Source organism: Aquarana catesbeiana, linkage group LG06 (genome assembly GCF_042186555.1).
Source record: "Aquarana catesbeiana isolate 2022-GZ linkage group LG06, ASM4218655v1, whole genome shotgun sequence".
Classification (NCBI taxonomy): domain Eukaryota; kingdom Metazoa; phylum Chordata; class Amphibia; order Anura; family Ranidae; genus Aquarana; species Aquarana catesbeiana.
Genome location: NC_133329.1, coordinates 336,221,763 through 336,241,389, shown reverse-complemented (window position 1 = coordinate 336,241,389; position 19,627 = coordinate 336,221,763). Strand labels below are relative to the sequence as shown.

The window sequence follows — 19,627 nt, the reverse complement described above, 5'->3', positions numbered from 1 at the left end:
CAGCCCCTGTTCAACAGGGGCATGTAATTACAATTCTTGATCTAATATTTCACAGCAGGGCCCTGAGAGGGCTTACAGTGTTGTGGCCACAACAACACCTAAGGCCCAAATTTCTGCTGAGTATATAGGGCAGGCCCCTACTTTCAAACATCCAACTTACAAACAACTCCTACTTGCAAACGGAAGGAGACAACAGGAAGTGAGATGAAATCTACCCCTACGAAGGGAAATTCTCTCCTGTAAGAGTTAACATGGGAAAAACATTTCTCCTTTCCACTGATGCTTTATCACCAATCCTTGTTTCACAAAAAACCCAAATTTTCAAAAAACATTTGGCATTGGGACAAAAAGTGAATAAAGACTAGAGGGGGGTTGGTAGTTGCGCTGTGATGGGAAAGGGGATGGGAACAAAAAGGGGGGGAACTACACTAAAGTGGATCTGGCAACCATGCCAAGTGACCTGAAAGCAAGATAAATATATAAAACGGACACAGCACACTGGTAAGTGTGTATAATAAATGACTGGAAAAGTGACTAGTGCATATAGTGAACAAATAGATAGGCTGCACTAAATAGTGTGAGTATAAAGACAAAGTAGTAATGAATCACATAAAAGTGAGCAATGCACATGATAAGAAAGGCAATCACACTGGTGACATATAATGCATATCTCACTAGATACACAAAAAAGCTAGTGAGTAAGAAATAGCGAATGGTCTTAAACATGAATCAGAAACGCTTGACCAATAAAATACAGAGTGCAACCTAAGAGTATATCAAATCAATGAGTAATGATTGAATAATAATAGCAAAAGAGGATATAATTCCAAAACATCAAAAAAACGTGGATCTCAAAATATATAAAAAAAGAAAATTGTGTTAGTGGTGTTGAATATAAACGACAGTCCCACCACCAGGTGTAATAATGCTGGATCACAGTCCAAACAAATTGACAGGTGAAGAAGGGGGGTGGTCTTTGATGGGGGCACCTCAGTGAACACAGGCCCCTTACCTTACAGCTGTAAGGTATACAGCATAAATGTTAGACACTCAGTGGAATATGGAATCCAGAATGGTTGCAGCTGACGGTATGGCTCGTAAATTCAATGGTGTCACATGCGGAAAGAACATATAGACAGCATGTAGTGTGATACCGTATGGCACTGGGGGGATGGACGAGCTGAAGGAGGAGGGGGGTTGCACTCACTTTGTGGCAGATGAGCGCAAGCCTCAATCCACGAGTGCCGAACTCGTATAGTCCACACTACTGGCCGTAGAACCCTCTACCGTCTCTCATCTCCTGTGGCTCTCCACCCATCATCCGTCATAGAAATAATATAGTAGCAAGACAAGAAGACCGCATATAGCGTAATCCCGTACAATAAATACACTTTATTTATGTTAAAAACAGTGGTACACTTACAAAAGCAAACAGCTGGGGGGTAAAACTCCGCGAGCACCGTGCTCGTAGCATCAGCTGTTGTGTGACAGCGTCCCGTGCTCCTAACGCGTGTCGTCACGTCACGTGACTTCTTCAGAGGATAGCACGGGGTAGAAAGCCAATGCTTTTAAATGGTCCCTGCGTAATGAATACACGGCGGCCATTTTCCCAGAGGACGCTGATAGTGAAAAGTAATGCAATGCCTAGCGGCCATTTTCCCAGGGTCATATATATCAAAACAAACTAGAAAATAATATTATAGAGATATATAAAAACGGGCAGAATGACATATTGGTAGTGAACGTAGCCATAAGGGCAACATACTGCGACAAGGCAACATAACTGGCAGAGGACAGTGAGACCCAAATGTCAGCAGTCACACCGCTATAAGGGCCTCAAAAAATGCACTATGAAAAAGAAAGATAGAAAAAAATATATATTTAATTTGTATGTGAAACAAAGCTCCAGCTAGAAGGGCTGCTCATGTTAAAAATATATTGTCAAAAGGTGATCAGACGTATTAATTCCTTTTTGGGGACAAACTGAATGCTGCATAAGCCATAAGACACTGCTGTTGGTATGGGAAAGCCACATTGTTCCCACATCCACACAGGCCTCTGGAGTGTCCTAAAAAACGCATAAGGTGTAAGGGACTATTTACCCATAAAAAAACCCGTAAAAAATATTATACGAAAAATGATATAATAAAAACAGGAGCTCGGGAGGTGTCACACACCATCTAAAGCAATATCATATAATAAAAAATAAGCACTAAAATATAAAAAATTATCAAAAATTCATAAAAATAAAATTAAAAAAACGCACCTGAAGGCCACATCATTTTATACAATAAGACAGCATATATATAGATCTGTGGTATACATTATATGGTATTACTATTCAATAATGCTGTTTAGTAGATATGGAGAACAAAAAAAGGAAGAATATGTTTGGGAAGAAATGAGCAGACAAACAAAGGGGGGGGGAGGGGCAAAAGATGGCTAAAAATCGCTTATAAAGCAGTTAATATCGAACTCTATATTGAGTCCCTTTGGGGCCATGGTGTCCAAAGAGAATATCCATTTGGACTCCAGTTTGCTGAGGATCCTCACTTTGTGCCCTCCTCGCCATGGTTTAGTATAGGGTTCAATACCCCAAAATTTCAAATGTCTAGGGTCTCTGTTATGATGTTTATCGAAGTGCCTATAGACATTATGTTTATCGAAGCCCTTAATAATGTTTTGAACGTGCTCTTTGATACGGATTCTTAGTAATCTTTTGGTGCGGCCTACGTATTGGAGGCCGCAACTGCACTCCAAAACATATACAGCCCCCTCAGTGTTACATCCAATGAATTCACCAATGTCGAACGTGGCACCATTACTGTTGGACTGGAATGAAAAAACCTTTTCATTCGGATGTTTAGTACGAGTACAAGCATAGCAGCGTTTACAAGGATAGAATCCTTTACCTGTAAAAAAAAGAGAATAGTCTTTTGGGGGGATCAATCACGCTTTTAACCAGACGATCTCTCAAAGTAGAAGCTCTTTTATAGATAAATCTAGGTTTCTCTGGTAATAGTTCTCCCAAGCCTTTATCTGATTTGAGGATGTGCCAGTGACGGGATATGATGTTCTCGATTTTTTTATGTTGAAAATTATAGTCTAGGACTAAAGGAACTTGGTCTGGTTGACAGGTGGGGATTTTATCCTCAAGCAATTCCTGTCTAGGCAACTGTCCTACTTCCATTATTTGTTTATCTATAAAGTCCTGGTCATATCCTTTATCTATGAACCTCAATCCCATAGATTTGGCCTGCGTTTGGAAATCTTCCTCTAAGGTGCAATTACGCCGTAAACGCATCATCTGGCCTTTAGGAATGTTAAATAGCCAGTTCCTATGGTGGCAACTGCTTACGGGCAGATAGCTATTACGATCAACATTCTTAAAGAAAGTTTTGGTAATGTATTGATGGTTGATGCGTGAGATCTCTAAATCTAAAAATGCGATGGACCGTTCTTCAATTTGCCAGGTTAAAACAATGTTGTTGGTATTATTGTTAAGTTTAAGAAAAAAAGTAGTTAAAAGGTCCTTATCACCCTCCCATAAGATAAAGATATCGTCAATGTATCTTTTAAACATAAGAAGCTCTTTTGGGGTTTCTAAAAACACTGTTTCTTCTTCCTATTGGGACATAAACAGTCCTGCTACACTTGGGGCGAATTTCGCCCCCATTGCAACGCCTGTTTTTTGATGATAGAATTGTTTAGAATACCAGAAATGGCTATGTTTCAAACAAAAATCCAAGCATTTAACCAAAAATTTTCTTTGGTACCTAGGAAGTTTAGTGAATTTTCTCAAACCCCACTTCGCGGCTTCACAAGCCGCGAAGTGGGGTATGATGGTATATAACGATGACACATCTGCCGTGGCCATCCAGATGGTGCCTGTATCATTTCTCCCATTCAATATCTGAAGCATTTGTTTCGTATCTCTCAGGTAGGCTTTTGTACTCTGTACTGCAGGCTGGAGATATCTGTCGATATACTCTCCCAGTCTTGCAGTAATTGATTCTATGCCATTAACAATTGGTCTAAAGGGAGGATCCACTTTGTCCTTATGAATTTTCGGCAAGGCATAAATAACTGGTGTTCTACATGCTTCAGGGACCAGATATTTAGCTTCCTTTTTGTTCAAAATATTTTTCTCAAGGCCTAGTTGAACAAGTTGTTCGAGTTCCTTTTTCCATTTGAATGTAGGATTATTAGGAAGTGTGGCATATGTATTCTGATCCTTTAAAAGCTTGAGCATGCCATTATGGTATTGTTCGGTGGTTAAGATTACAATCCCACCACCTTTGTCTGAAGGCCTGATGACAAGATCCTTTCTTTTTGTAAGCTTGTGGATGCCGGTACGTATCACTCTAGGTTCTTCTTTCTTTTTGTATGTAAGGTTGATTTCTTCCGTGACCAGGTCTTTAAATACCTCTATGTGGGTATTGTTCTTGGGTTTGGGATTGTAAATAGATTTATTCCTTAGATTACTGTGTACTACTGAGTCTTTTAGAATAGTGATGGTATTAATGGGTTTCTCCAACAAATATTTTTTAATATTTAATTTTCTCACATATTTTTGGATGCTGATATAGGTTTCGAATTTATTCAAATTCTTAACAGGCGCATATTTTAGTCCCTTATCTAGTACCGTCAATTCTTCCAGGGTCAAAGGTGCGTCTGTAAGATTGAAAATGCCTTCTCCTATGTTGCCCTTTTCCTTTTGTTTTCTCTTTCCTCCTCTACAGCCTCTTTTTCTGTAGGGCTTTTTTTCTTCTTTGTTTCCTCTATTCTTCTCGGGGGTTGGTGTTCTATCCCTCTCTCTAAAAAAGATCTGTTGTGGCCATGTTCATATTGATGGTCATAGTAGTGTCTTGCCTCTCTATCGGGGTCTTGAAGATCCCTCAGAGGGGCATAGTAGTTGGAGGTGGGAATAGGACTGCGTTCCCTAGGTCTATAGGGTACATGGGGTCCTCTTTCTTCACGATAGTCGTAATGGTGATTAGGGCCCGGACTTCTATCACGGGGCCTATAGTAGTCATATTGCCCATAATGGTAGTCCCTTGTTTCATAGTGTGCTTGGGAATACAGTGGGGGTCTCTCTTGTCTATAATGGTCTTGTGGTGGTCTTCTTGCATCTCTAGGTGCATTTTGAGGTCTTGTCCAGTAAGGTCTTCTATTGTTATTTCTCCTGTTTTGAGGTTTCTTCCATCCCTGTTGAGGGGTACGTAGTGGATAGGGAGGTTGTCTCCGGGTGTTGTGCGGAGTATTGTTACTCGGATATCTGTGTCTATTTTCAGAGTATCTCGAAGGATCTTTTCTAGGGGTGTAGTTACTCGACTGTTTCCGGGGGATGTCTCCTCTAGAGGGTCTGGGAATAGGTGACAGATCTACTTGACCCGGGTTTATTTTGACCATTTTATCAGGGGTGGATGATGAAGAAATGGGTTCCATCTGTCCAATGTTATTCTGCCATTTAAAGACTAGATCTTTTTTAAAATCGCCAATATCTCTCGTAAATTTTTTTTTTTTTTTTTGCTTTTTCTCTGTTGGACTTCAGCATCTTTTCTAGAGAGATCTTTATTTAATTGTGCGGTAAGCCGTTGGAATTCATCCGTATCTTTATAAATTTCCAGCTGTGATTTAAGATCCATTATGTTTTGGTCAACCTTTCTAATTTTTTTCTGCTTGCGTTTCAGCAGAAATTCCAACAATTCTATCCCTTTCTCATTAAAAAATCTAAACCACTCGTCGATGGACTCTTGATCTATAAGGCCATCGTTTAGAGGAACGTCCCATCTCAGATGTCTGGGTACAATCTTTGCCTTGATGTATCTGTCAAAAGTGGTAACGTCCCACCATATATTGATTTCTCCATATTATGACCTAACTTGCGTACCAAACTTTCAATGGTACTATCTGGTACTTTCTCATCACTATTAAAGACTGTGTCTAGGTCAACTTCTCTACGTTCTATGAAAGTGAAAATATCCATAGCTGCAGCAGGGGTTAACAAGAGGAGTAGAGATATTGAAGAAATAGAGCAAGAGACTCCTGCGCTGCTAGCGGACTCCTAAGCTACCAGGGGGACACTGCTGCAACACCTAAGAGACTGCTCCACACAGACAAAAATGCATAAAGACTAGAGGGGGGTTGGTAGTTGCGCTGTGATGGGAAAGGGGATGGGAACAAAAAGGGGGGAACTACACTAAAGTGGATCTGGCAACCATGCCAAGTGACCTGAAAGCAAGATAAATATATAAAACGGACACAGCACACTGGTGAGTGTGTATAATAAATGACTGGAAAAGTGACTAGTGCATATAGTGAACAAATAGATAGGCTGCACTAAATAGTGTGAGTATAAAGACAAAGTAGTAATGAATCACATAAAAGTGAGCAATGCACATGATAAGAAAGGCAATCACACTGGTGACATATAATGCATATCTCACTAGATACACAAAAAAGCTAGTGAGTAAGAAATAGCGAATGGTCTTAAACATGAATCAGAAACGCTTGACCAATAAAATACAGAGTGCAACCTAAGAGTATATCAAATCAATGAGTAATGATTGAATAATAATAGCAAAAGAGGATATAATTCCAAAACATCAAAAAACCGTGGATCTCAAAATATATAAAAAAAGAAAATTGTGTTAGTGGTGTTGAATATAAACGACAGTCCCACCACCAGGTGTAATAATGCTGGATCACAGTCCAAACAAATTGACAGGTGAAGAAGGGGGGTGGTCTTTGATGGGGGCACCTCAGTGAACACAGGCCCCTTACTTTACAGCTGTAAGGTATACAGCATAAATGTTAGACACTCAGTGGAATATGGAATCCAGAATGGTTGCAGCTGACGGTATGGCTCGTAAATTCAATGGTGTCACATGCGGAAAGAACATATAGACAGCATGTAGTGTGATACCGTATGGCACTGGGGGGATGGACGAGCTGAAGGAGGAGGGGGGGTTGCACTCACTTTGTGGCAGATGAGCGCAAGCCTCAATCCACGAGTGCCGAACTCGTATAGTCCACACTACTGGCCGTAGAACCCTCTACCGTCTCTCATCTCCTGTGGCTCTCCACCCATCATCCGTCATAGAAATAATATAGTAGCAAGACAAGAAGACCGCATATAGCGTAATCCCGTACAATAAATACACTTTATTTATGTTAAAAACAGTGGTACACTTACAAAAGCAAACAGCTGGGGGGTAAAACTCCGCGAGCACCGTGCTCGTAGCATCAGCTGTTGTGTGGCAGCGTCCCGTGCTCCTAACGCGTGTCGTCACGTCACGTGACTTCTTCAGAGGATAGCACGGGGTAGAAAGCCAATGCTTTTAAATGGTCCCTGCGTAATGAATACACGGCGGCCATTTTCCCGGAGGACGCTGATAGTGAAAAGTAATGCAATGCCTAGCGGCCATTTTCCCAGGGTCATATATATCAAAACAAACTAGAAAATAATATTATAGAGATATATAAAAACGGGCAGAATGACATATTGGTAGTGAACGTAGCCATAAGGGCAACATACTGCGACAAGGCAACATAACTGGCAGAGGACAGTGAGACCCAAATGTCAGCAGTCACACCGCTATAAGGGCCTCAAAAAATGCACTATGAAAAAGAAAGATAGAAAAAAATATATATTTAATTTGTATGTGAAACAAAGCTCCAGCTAGAAGGGCTGCTCATGTTAAAAATATATTGTCAAAAGGTGATCAGACGTATTAATTCCTTTTTGGGGACAAACTGAATGCTGCATAAGCCATAAGACACTGCTGTTGGTATGGGAAAGCCACATTGTTCCCACATCCACACAGGCCTCTGGAGTGTCCTAAAAAACGCATAAGGTGTAAGGGACTATTTACCCATAAAAAAACCCGTAAAAAATATTATACGAAAAATGATATAATAAAAACAGGAGCTCGGGAGGTGTCACACACCATCTAAAGCAATATCATATAATAAAAAATAAGCACTAAAATATAAAAAAATTATCAAAAATTCATAGAAATAAAATTAAAAAAACGCACCTGAAGGCCACATCATTTTATACAATAAGACAGCATATATATAGATCTGTGGTATACATTATATGGTATTACTATTCAATAATGCTGTTTAGTAGATATGGAGAACAAAAAAAGGAAGAATATGTTTGGGAAGAAATGAGCAGACAAACAAAGGGGGGGGAGGGGCAAAAGATGGCTAAAAATCGCTTATAAAGCAGTTAATATCGAACTCTATATTGAGTCCCTTTGGGGCCATGGTGTCCAAAGAGAATATCCATTTGGACTCCAGTTTGCTGAGGATCCTCACTTTGTGCCCTCCTCGCCATGGTTTAGTATAGGGTTCAATACCCCAAAATTTCAAATGTCTAGGGTCTCTGTTATGATGTTTATCGAAGTGCCTAGAGACATTATGTTTATCGAAGCCCTTAATAATGTTTTGAACGTGCTCTTTGATACGGATTCTTAGTAATCTTTTGGTGCGGCCTACGTATTGGAGGCCGCAACTGCACTCCAAAACATATACAGCCCCCTCAGTGTTACATCCAATGAATTCACCAATGTCGAACGTGGCACCATTACTGTTGGACTGGAATGAAAAAACCTTTTCATTCGGATGTTTAGTACGAGTACAAGCATAGCAGCGTTTACAAGGATAGAATCCTTTACTTGTAAAAAAAAGAGAATAGTCTTTTGGGGGGATCAATCACGCTTTTAACCAGACGATCTCTCAAAGTAGAAGCTCTTTTATAGATAAATCTAGGTTTCTCTGGTAATAGTTCTCCCAAGCCTTTATCTGATTTGAGGATGTGCCAGTGACGGGATATGATGTTCTCGATTTTTTTATGTTGAAAATTATAGTCTAGGACTAAAGTAACTTGGTCTGGTTGACAGGTGGGGATTTTATCCTCAAGCAATTCCTGTCTAGGCAACTGTCCTACTTCCATTATTTGTTTATCTATAAAGTCCTGGTCATATCCTTTATCTATGAACCTCAATCCCATAGATTTGGCCTGCGTTTGGAAATCTTCCTCTAAGGTGCAATTACGCCGTAAACGCATCATCTGGCCTTTAGGAATGTTAAATAGCCAGTTCCTATGGTGGCAACTGCTTACGGGCAGATAGCTATTACGATCAACATTCTTAAAGAAAGTTTTGGTAATGTATTGATGGTTGATGCGTGAGATCTCTAAATCTAAAAATGCGATGGACCGTTCTTCAATTTGCCAGGTTAAAACAATGTTGTTGGTATTATTGTTAAGTTTAAGAAAAAAAGTAGTTAAAAGGTCCTTATCACCCTCCCATAAGATAAAGATATCGTCAATGTATCTTTTAAACATAAGAAGCTCTTTTGGGGTTTCTAAAAACACTGTTTCTTCTTCCTATTGGGACATAAACAGTCCTGCTACACTTGGGGCGAATTTCGCCCCCATTGCAACGCCTGTTTTTTGATGATAGAATTGTTTAGAATACCAGAAATGGCTATGTTTCAAACAAAAATCCAAGCATTTAACCAAAAATTTTCTTTGGTACCTAGGAAGTTTAGTGAATTTTCTCAAACCCCACTTCGCGGCTTCACAAGCCGCGAAGTGGGGTATGATGGTATATAACGATGACACATCTGCCGTGGCCATCCAGATGGTGCCTGTATCATTTCTCCCATTCAATATCTGAAGCATTTGTTTCGTATCTCTCAGGTAGGCTTTTGTACTCTGTACTGCAGGCTGGAGATATCTGTCGATATACTCTCCCAGTCTTGCAGTAATTGATTCTATGCCATTAACAATTGGTCTAAAGGGAGGATCCACTTTGTCCTTATGAATTTTCGGCAAGGCATAAATAACTGGTGTTCTACATGCTTCAGGGACCAGATATTTAGCTTCCTTTTTGTTCAAAATATTTTTCTCAAGGATTAGTTGAACAAGTTGTTCGAGTTCCTTTTTCCATTTGAATGTAGGATTATTAGGAAGTGTGGCATATGTATTCTGATCCTTTAAAAGCTTGAGCATGCCATTATGGTATTGTTCGGTGGTTAAGATTACAATCCCACCACCTTTGTCTGAAGGCCTGATGACAAGATCCTTTCTTTTTGTAAGCTTGTGGATGCCGGTACGTATCACTCTAGGTTCTTCTTTCTTTTTGTATGTAAGGTTGATTTCTTCCGTGACCAGGTCTTTAAATACCTCTATGTGGGTATTGTTCTTGGGTTTGGGATTGTAAATAGATTTATTCCTTAGATTACTGTGTACTACTGAGTCTTTTAGAATAGTGATGGTATTAATGGGTTTCTCCAACAAATATTTTTTAATATTTAATTTTCTCACATATTTTTGGATGCTGATATAGGTTTCGAATTTATTCAAATTCTTAACAGGCGCATATTTTAGTCCCTTATCTAGTACCGTCAATTCTTCCAGGGTCAAAGGTGCGTCTGTAAGATTGAAAATGCCTTCTCCTATGTTGCCCTTTTCCTTTTGTTTTCTCTTTCCTCCTCTACAGCCTCTTTTTCTGTAGGGCTTTTTTTCTTCTTTGTTTCCTCTATTCTTCTCGGGGGTTGGTGTTCTATCCCTCTCTCTAAAAAAGATCTGTTGTGGCCATGTTCATATTGATGGTCATAGTAGTGTCTTGCCTCTCTATCGGGGTCTTGAAGATCCCTCAGAGGGGCATAGTAGTTGGAGGTGGGAATAGGACTGCGTTCCCTAGGTCTATAGGGTACATGGGGTCCTCTTTCTTCACGATAGTCGTAATGGTGATTAGGGCCCGGACTTCTATCACGGGGCCTATAGTAGTCATATTGCCCATAATGGTAGTCCCTTGTTTCATAGTGTGCTTGGGAATACAGTGGGGGTCTCTCTTGTCTATAATGGTCTTGTGGTGGTCTTCTTGCATCTCTAGGTGCATTTTGAGGTCTTGTCCAGTAAGGTCTTCTATTGTTATTTCTCCTGTTTTGAGGTTTCTTCCATCCCTGTTGAGGGGTACGTAGTGGATAGGGAGGTTGTCTCCGGGTGTTGTGCGGAGTATTGTTACTCGGATATCTGTGTCTATTTTCAGAGTATCTCGAAGGATCTTTTCTAGGGGTGTAGTTACTCGACTGTTTCCGGGGGATGTCTCCTCTAGAGGGTCTGGGAATAGGTGACAGATCTACTTGACCCGGGTTTATTTTGACCATTTTATCAGGGGTGGATGATGAAGAAATGGGTTCCATCTGTCCAATGTTATTCTGCCATTTAAAGACTAGATCTTTTTTAAAATCGCCAATATCTCTCGTAAATTTTTTTTTGCTTTTTCTCTGTTGGACTTCAGCATCTTTTCTAGAGAGATCTTTATTTAATTGTGCGGTAAGCCGTTGGAATTCATCCGTATCTTTATAAATTTCCAGCTGTGATTTAAGATCCATTATGTTTTGGTCAACCTTTCTAATTTTTTTCTGCTTGCGTTTCAGCAGAAATTCCAACAATTCTATCCCTTTCTCATTAAAAAATCTAAACCACTCATCGATGGACTCTTGATCTATAAGGCCATCGTTTAGAGGAACGTCCCATCTCAGACGTCTGGGTACAATCTTTGCCTTGATGTATCTGTCAAAAGTGGTAACGTCCCACCATATATTGATTTTCTTCTCCATATTATGACCTAACTTGCGTACCAAACTTTCAATGGTACTATCTGGTACTTTCTCATCACTATTAAAGACTGTGTCTAGGTCAACTTCTCTACGTTCTATGAAAGTGAAAATATCCATAGCTGCAGCAGGGGTTAACAAGAGGAGTAGAGATATTGAAGAAATAGAGCAAGAGACTCCTGCGCTGCTAGCGGACTCCTAAGCTACCAGGGGGACACTGCTGCAACACCTAAGAGACTGCTCCACACAGACAAAAATGCATAAAGACTAGAGGGGGGTTGGTAGTTGCGCTGTGATGGGAAAGGGGATGGGAACAAAAAGGGGGGGAACTACACTAAAGTGGATCTGGCAACCATGCCAAGTGACCTGAAAGCAAGATAAATATATAAAACGGACACAGCACACTGGTGAGTGTGTATAATAAATGACTGGAAAAGTGACTAGTGCATATAGTGAACAAATAGATAGGCTGCACTAAATAGTGTGAGTATAAAGACAAAGTAGTAATGAATCACATAAAAGTGAGCAATGCACATGATAAGAAAGGGAATCACACTGGTGACATATAATGCACATCTCACTAGATACACAAAAAAGCTAGTGAGTAAGAAATAGCGAATGGTCTTAAACATGAATCAGAAACGCTTGACCAATAAAATACAGAGTGCAACCTAAGAGTATATCAAATCAATGAGTAATGATTGAATAATAATAGCAAAAGAGGATATAATTCCAAAACATCAAAAAAACGTGGATCTCAAAATATATAAAAAAAGAAAATTGTGTTAGTGGTGTTGAATATAAACGACAGTCCCACCACCAGGTGTAATAATGCTGGATCACAGTCCAAACAAATTGACAGGTGAAGAAGGGGGGTGGTCTTTGATGGGGGCACCTCAGTGAACACAGGCCCCTTACCTTACAGCTGTAAGGTATACAGCATAAATGTTAGACACTCAGTGGAATATGGAATCCAGAATGGTTGCAGCTGACGGTATGGCTCGTAAATTCAATGGTGTCACATGCGGAAAGAACATATAGACAGCAGCATGTAGTGTGATACCGTATGGCACTGGGGGGATGGACGAGCTGAAGGAGGAGGGGGGGTTGCACTCACTTTGTGGGAGATGAGCGCAAGCCTCAATCCACGAGTGCCGAACTCGTATAGTCCACACTACTGGCCGTAGAACCCTCTACCGTCTCTCATCTCCTGTGGCTCTCCACCCATCATCCGTCATAGAAATAATATAGTAGCAAGACAAGAAGACCGCATATAGCGTAATCCCGTACAATAAATACACTTTATTTATGTTAAAAACAGTGGTACACTTACAAAAGCAAACAGCTGGGGGGTAAAACTCCGCGAGCGCCGTGCTCGTAGCATCAGCTGTTGTGTGGCAGCGTCCCGTGCTCCTAACGCGTGTCGTCATGTCACGTGACTTCTTCAGAGGATAGCACGGGGTAGAAAGCCAATGCTTTTAAATGGTCCCTGCTTAATGAATACACGGCGGCCATTTTCCCAGAGGACGCTGATAGTGAAAAGTAATGCAATGCCTAGCGGCCATTTTCCCAGGGTCATATATATCAAAACAAACTAGAAAATAATATTATAGAGATATATAAAAACGGGCAGAATGACATATTGGTAGTGAACGCAGCCATAAGGGCAACATACTGCGACAAGGCAACATAACTGGCAGAGGACAGTGAGACCCAAATGTCAGCAGTCACACCGCTATAAGGGCCTCAAAAAATGCACTATGAAAAAGAAAGATAGAAAAAAATATATATTTAATTTGTATGTGAAACAAAGCTCCAGCTAGAAGGGCTGCTCATGTTAAAAATATATTGTCAAAAGGTGATCAGACGTATTAATTCCTTTTTGGGGACAAACTGAATGCTGCATAAGCCATAAGACACTGCTGTTGGTATGGGAAAGCCACATTGTTCCCACATCCACACAGGCCTCTGGAGTGTCCTAAAAAACGCATAAGGTGTAAGGGACTATTTACCCATAAAAAAACCCGTAAAAAATATTATACGAAAAATGATATAATAAAAACAGGAGCTCGGGAGGTGTCACACACCATCTAAAGCAATATCATATAATAAAAAATAAGCACTAAAATATAAAAAATTATCAAAAATTCATAAAAATAAAATTAAAAAAACGCACCTGAAGGCCACATCATTTTATACAATAAGACAGCATATATATAGATCTATGGTATACATTATATGGTATTACTATTCAATAATGCTGTTTAGTAGATATGGAGAACAAAAAAAGGAAGAATATGTTTGGGAAGAAATGAGCAGACAAACAAAGGGGGGGGAGGGGCAAAAGATGGCTAAAAATCGCTTATAAAGCAGTTAATATCGAACTCTATATTGAGTCCCTTTGGGGCCATGGTGTCCAAAGAGAATATCCATTTGGACTCCAGTTTGCTGAGGATCCTCACTTTGTGCCCTCCTCGCCATGGTTTAGTATAGGGTTCAATACCCCAAAATTTCAAATGTCTAGGGTCTCTGTTATGATGTTTATCGAAGTGCCTAGAGACATTATGTTTATCGAAGCCCTTAATAATGTTTTGAACGTGCTCTTTGATACGGATTCTTAGTAATCTTTTGGTGCGGCCTACGTATTGGAGGCCGCAACTGCACTCCAAAACATATACAGCCCCCTCAGTGTTACATCCAATGAATTCACCAATGTCGAACGTGGCACCATTACTGTTGGACTGGAATGAAAAAACCTTTTCATTCGGATGTTTAAAAGATACATTGACGATATCTTTATCTTATGGGAGGGTGATAAGGACCTTTTAACTACTTTTTTTCTTAAACTTAACAATAATACCAACAACATTGTTTTAACCTGGCAAATTGAAGAACGGTCCATCGCATTTTTAGATTTAGAGATCTCACGCATCAACCATCAATACGTTACCAAAACTTTCTTTAAGAATGTTGATCGTAATAGCTATCTGCCCGTAAGCAGTTGCCACCATAGGAACTGGCTATTTAACATTCCTAAAGGCCAGATGATGCGTTTACGGTGTAATTGCACCTTAGAGGAAGATTTTCCAAAACGCAGGCCAAATCTATGGGAATGAGGTTCATAGATAAAGGATATGACCAGGACTTTATAGATAAACAAATAATGGAAGTAGGACAGTTGCCTAGACAGGAATTGCTTGAGGATAAAATCCCCACCTGTCAACCAGACCAAGTTCCTTTAGTCCTAGACTATAATTTTCAACATAAAAAAATCGAGAACATCATATCCCGTCACTGGCACATCCTCAAATCAGATAAAGGCTTGGGAGAACTATTACCAGAGAAACCTTGATTTATCTATAAAAGAGCTTCTACTTTGAGAGATCGTCTGGTTAAAAGCGTGATTGATCCCCCCAAAAGACTATTCTCTTTTTTTACAGGTAAAGGATTCTATCCTTGTAAACGCTGCTATGCTTGTACTCGTACTAAACATCCGAATGAAAAGGTTTTTTCATTCCAGTCCAACAGTAATGGTGCCACGTTCGACATTGGTGAATTCATTGGATGTAACACTGAGGGGGCTGTATATGTTTTGGAGTGCAGTTGCGGCCTCCAATACGTAGGCCGCACCAAAAGATTACTAAGAATCCGTATCAAAGAGCACGTTCAAAACATTATTAAGGGCTTCGATAAACATAATGTCTCTAGGCACTTCGATAAACATCATAACAGAGACCCTAGACATTTGAAATTTTGGGGTATTGAACCCTATACTAAACCATGGCGAGGAGGGCACAAAGTGAGGATCCTCAGCAAACTGGAGTCCAAATGGATATTCTCTTTGGACACCATGGCCCCAAAGGGACTCAATATAGAGTTCGATATTAACTGCTTTATAAGCGATTTTTAGCCATCTTTTGCCCCTCCCCCCCCTTTGTTTGTCTGCTCATTTCTTCCCAAACATATTCTTCCTTTTTTTGTTCTCCATATCTACTAAACAGCATTATTGAATAGTAATACCATATAATGTATACCACAGATCTATATATATGCTGTCTTATTGTATAAAATGATGTGGCCTTCAGGTGCGTTTTTTTAATTTTATTTTTATGAATTTTTGATAATTTTTTATATTTTAGTGCTTATTTTTTATTATATGATATTGCTTTGGATGGTGTGTGACACCTCCCGAGCTCCTGTTTTTATTATATCATTTTTCGTATAATATTTTTTACGGGTTTTTTTATGGGTAAATAGTCCCTTACACCTTATGCGTTTTTTAGGACACTCCAGAGGCCTGTGTGGATGTGGGAACAATGTGGCTTTCCCATACCAACAGCAGTGTCTTATGGCTTATGCAGCATTCAGTTTGTCCCCAAAAAGGAATTAATACGTCTGATCACCTTTTGACAATATATTTTTAACATGAGCAGCCCTTCTAGCTGGAGCTTTGTTTCACATACAAATTAAATATATATTTTTTTCTATCTTTCTTTTTCATAGTGCATTTTTTGAGGCCCTTATAGCGGTGTGACTGCTGACATTTGGGTCTCACTGTCCTCTGCCAGTTATGTTGCCTTGTCGCAGTATGTTGCCCTTATGGCTGCGTTCACTACCAATATGTCATTCTGCCCGTTTTTATATATCTCTATAATATTATTTTCTAGTTTGTTTTGATATATATAACCCTGGGAAAATGGCCGCTAGGCATTGCATTACTTTTCACTATCAGCGTCCTCCGGGAAAATGGCCGCCGTGTATTCATTACGCAGGGACCATTTAAAAGCATTGGCTTTCTACCCCGTGCTATCCTCTGAAGAAGTCACGTGACGTGACGACACGCGTTAGGAGCACGGGACACTGCCACACAACAGCTGATGCTACGAGCTCGGCGCTCGTGGAGTTTTACCCCCCAGCTGTTTGCTTTTGTAAGTGTACCACTGTTTTTAACATAAATAAAGTGTATTTATTGTACGGGATTACGCTATATGCGGTCTTCTTGTCTTGCTACTATATTATTTCTATGACGGATGATGGGTGGAGAGCCACAGGAGATGAGAGACGGTAGAGGGTTCTACGGCCAGTAGTGTGGACTATACGAGTTCGGCACTCGTGGATTGAGGCTTGCGCTCATCTGCCACAAAGTGAGTGCAACCCCCCCTCCTCCTTCAGCTCGTCCATCTCCCCAGTGCCATACGGTATCACACTACATGCTGTCTATATGTTCTTTCCGCATGTGACACCATTGAATTTACGAGCCATACCGTCAGCTGCAACCATTCTGGATTCCATATTCCACTGAGTGTCTAACATTTATGCTGTATACCTTACAGCTGTAAGGTAAGGGGCCTGTGTTCACTGAGGTGCCCCCATCAAAGACCACCCCCCTTCTTCACCTGTCAATTTGTTTGGACTGTGATCCAGCATTATTACACCTGGTGGTGGGACTGTCGTTTATATTCAACACCACTAACACAATTTTCTTTTTTTATATATTTTGAGATCCACGGTTTTTTGATGTTTTGGAATTATATCCTCTTTTGCTATTATTATTCAATCATTACTCATTGATTTGATATACTCTTAGGTTGCACTCTGTATTTTATTGGTCAAGCGTTTCTGATTCATGTTTAAGACCATTCGCTATTTCTTACTCACTAGCTTTTTTGTGTATCTAGTGAGATATGCATTATATGTCACCAGTGTGATTGCCTTTCTTATCATGTGCATTGCTCACTTTTATGTGATTCATTACTACTTTGTCTTTATACTCACACTATTTAGTGCAGCCTATCTATTTGTTCACTATATGCACTAGTCACTTTTCCAGTCATTTATTATACACACTCACCAGTGTGCTGTGTCCGTTTTATATATTTATCTTGCTTTCAGGTCACTTGGCATGGTTGCCAGATCCACTTTAGTGTAGTTCCCCCCCTTTTTGTTCCCATCCCCTTTCCCATCACAGCGCAACTACCAACCCCCCTCTAGTCTTTATGCATTTTTGTCTGTGTGGAGCAGTCTCTTAGGTGTTGCAGCAGTGTCCCCCTGGTAGCTTAGGAGTCCGCTAGCAGCGCAGGAGTCTCTTGCTCTATTGGGACAAAAAGTGAGGTTCAATCTTCTGAAGAGGAGCACAGACAGCAAAACAAATGTCACAGGGGTGATGTTTTCCAAAAAGCTTAAAAAAGATTTTTTGGCTGGAGCTAAACACGTTAAAAATGTACCCGTTCAAAATTACAAACAGATTCTACTTAACAACAAACCTACAGTCCCTGTCTTGTTTGCACCGCCTGTATACTGCTGTTCAGAGTATATAGGGCCTGGTGGCCCCACACCTTTCCTTTTTTTAATTTGGGTGCAGAGTTCCCCTTAATATCCATACAAGACCCAAAGGGCCTGGTAATGGACTGGGGGGTACCCATGCCGTTTGTCTCACTGATTTTCATCCATATTGCCAGGACCCGACATTACATTAAAGCTGCAAGCAGTTTTAAATGACTTTTTTTCCTTTAAAAAAGACATTTTGTGCAGGGACTGTTCTAAGCATGGGAAACACGCACCACTTTACAGGCATACTATAGACACCCCCAGGTACGATATTTAAAGGAATATTTCACTTTTTTTTTTACTTTAAGCATCATTAAAATCACTGCTCCCGAAAAAACGGCCCTTTTTACAACTTTTTTTTTGCATTGATACATGTCCCCTGGGGCAGGACCGGGTCCCCAAACCCTTTTTAGGACAATACCATGAAAATTAGCCTTTAAAATGAGCACTTTTGATTTCAAACGTTCGAGTCCCATTGACGTTAATGGGGTTCTAACGTTCGTGCGAATTTTCGGTCCGTTCGCAGGTTCTGGTGCGAACCGAACCAGGGAGTGTTCGGCTCATCCCTAATCTTCATGCAAAATATCCCGATAACATTAGGCTCTCAGAACTCTCACCTTAAAACCGATATATTCAGGCATCTTTAGGTGTCTTATATTGGGGCTGCATTGTGCATCTCAGTGGTGTTCAGGCATTCTCATCTGTAAATGGTGGTTTAGTTCTTTTCCTTCCCGTTCTTCATCATAGGGAAGACTGCTGACTTGACAGTTGTTCACAAGACAGTCATTGACACCCTCCACAAAGAGGGTAAGTCACTTTTGATTTTCACTTTTTGAATTGAATTACTGAAGTAAATGAACTTTTTGATTTAGACACACCTGTATATCTCAAACAATCCAGAGGTATATGTCTTAGATCTTTTAAGTAAAAAAAAAAGCCAGTTACCTGAAAAATGTGCGTGAGATCTCTCAGGTTAAAAGTGTAATGGAACCTTATAGCAGTTGGCAGGAAATTCTGGGTCATTTTGTGATGCAGACAAATAGCAGTTTGTATCAGCGTTGGCAAGGACTTCACCACACTGTAACTGAAGCCGCCATGCTGGAAATGGGCATTTATGATCCTGCTGTAGATGGTGGTTAATGCTTCAGATCCAGGAAAGTGCACAGCAAAAACAGAGAAGTGTCGCTGAAAAGTTAAGCACAAGTTAAATGCATTAACGTTGTTTTAAATAGTTCAGTAAATAGATGCACCTCGAGTCCGGCTCACAACCAAGAAGCACTGTGAACCAAATAGGATGAAATCCAAGTAGAAAACTTTATTGCAGTAAAATCCACCAACAGCATAGTCACTGGAGCTGAGAAGAAAAGTTAACGCTTTTCATGCTAAATTGCTCTTAATCAAAACAGTGCGCAGTTTAGCGTGAAACGCGTTAACATTTGCTCCCAGCTCCTGTGATTGTGCTGTTGGTGGATGTTACTGCAATAAAGTTTTCTACTTGGATTTCTGATCCCAGTGTGCAGCCAACCCATTTGCTTCACAGTTTAATTCAGGGGTCTTCAAACTACGGCCCTCCAGTTGTTCGAGAACTACAATTCCCATCATGCCTAGTCATATCTCTAAATGTCAGAGTCCTTCAATGCCTCATGGGACGTGTAGTTCC

General features: G+C 40.2%; 1 protein-coding gene across 1 annotated transcript in view; it reads right to left on the bottom strand.

The window, feature by feature from the left end:
* LOC141148076 (dynein axonemal heavy chain 11-like) overlaps positions 1-19,627 on the bottom strand; it is a 1,034,097-nt gene that overhangs the window by 467,932 nt on the left and 546,538 nt on the right. Inside the window, exon 54 of the mRNA XM_073635228.1 lies at positions 18,913-19,152. Within this exon, the coding sequence (XP_073491329.1) occupies positions 18,913-19,152 (240 nt within the window). The remainder of the gene's footprint in view (positions 1-18,912; positions 19,153-19,627) is intronic.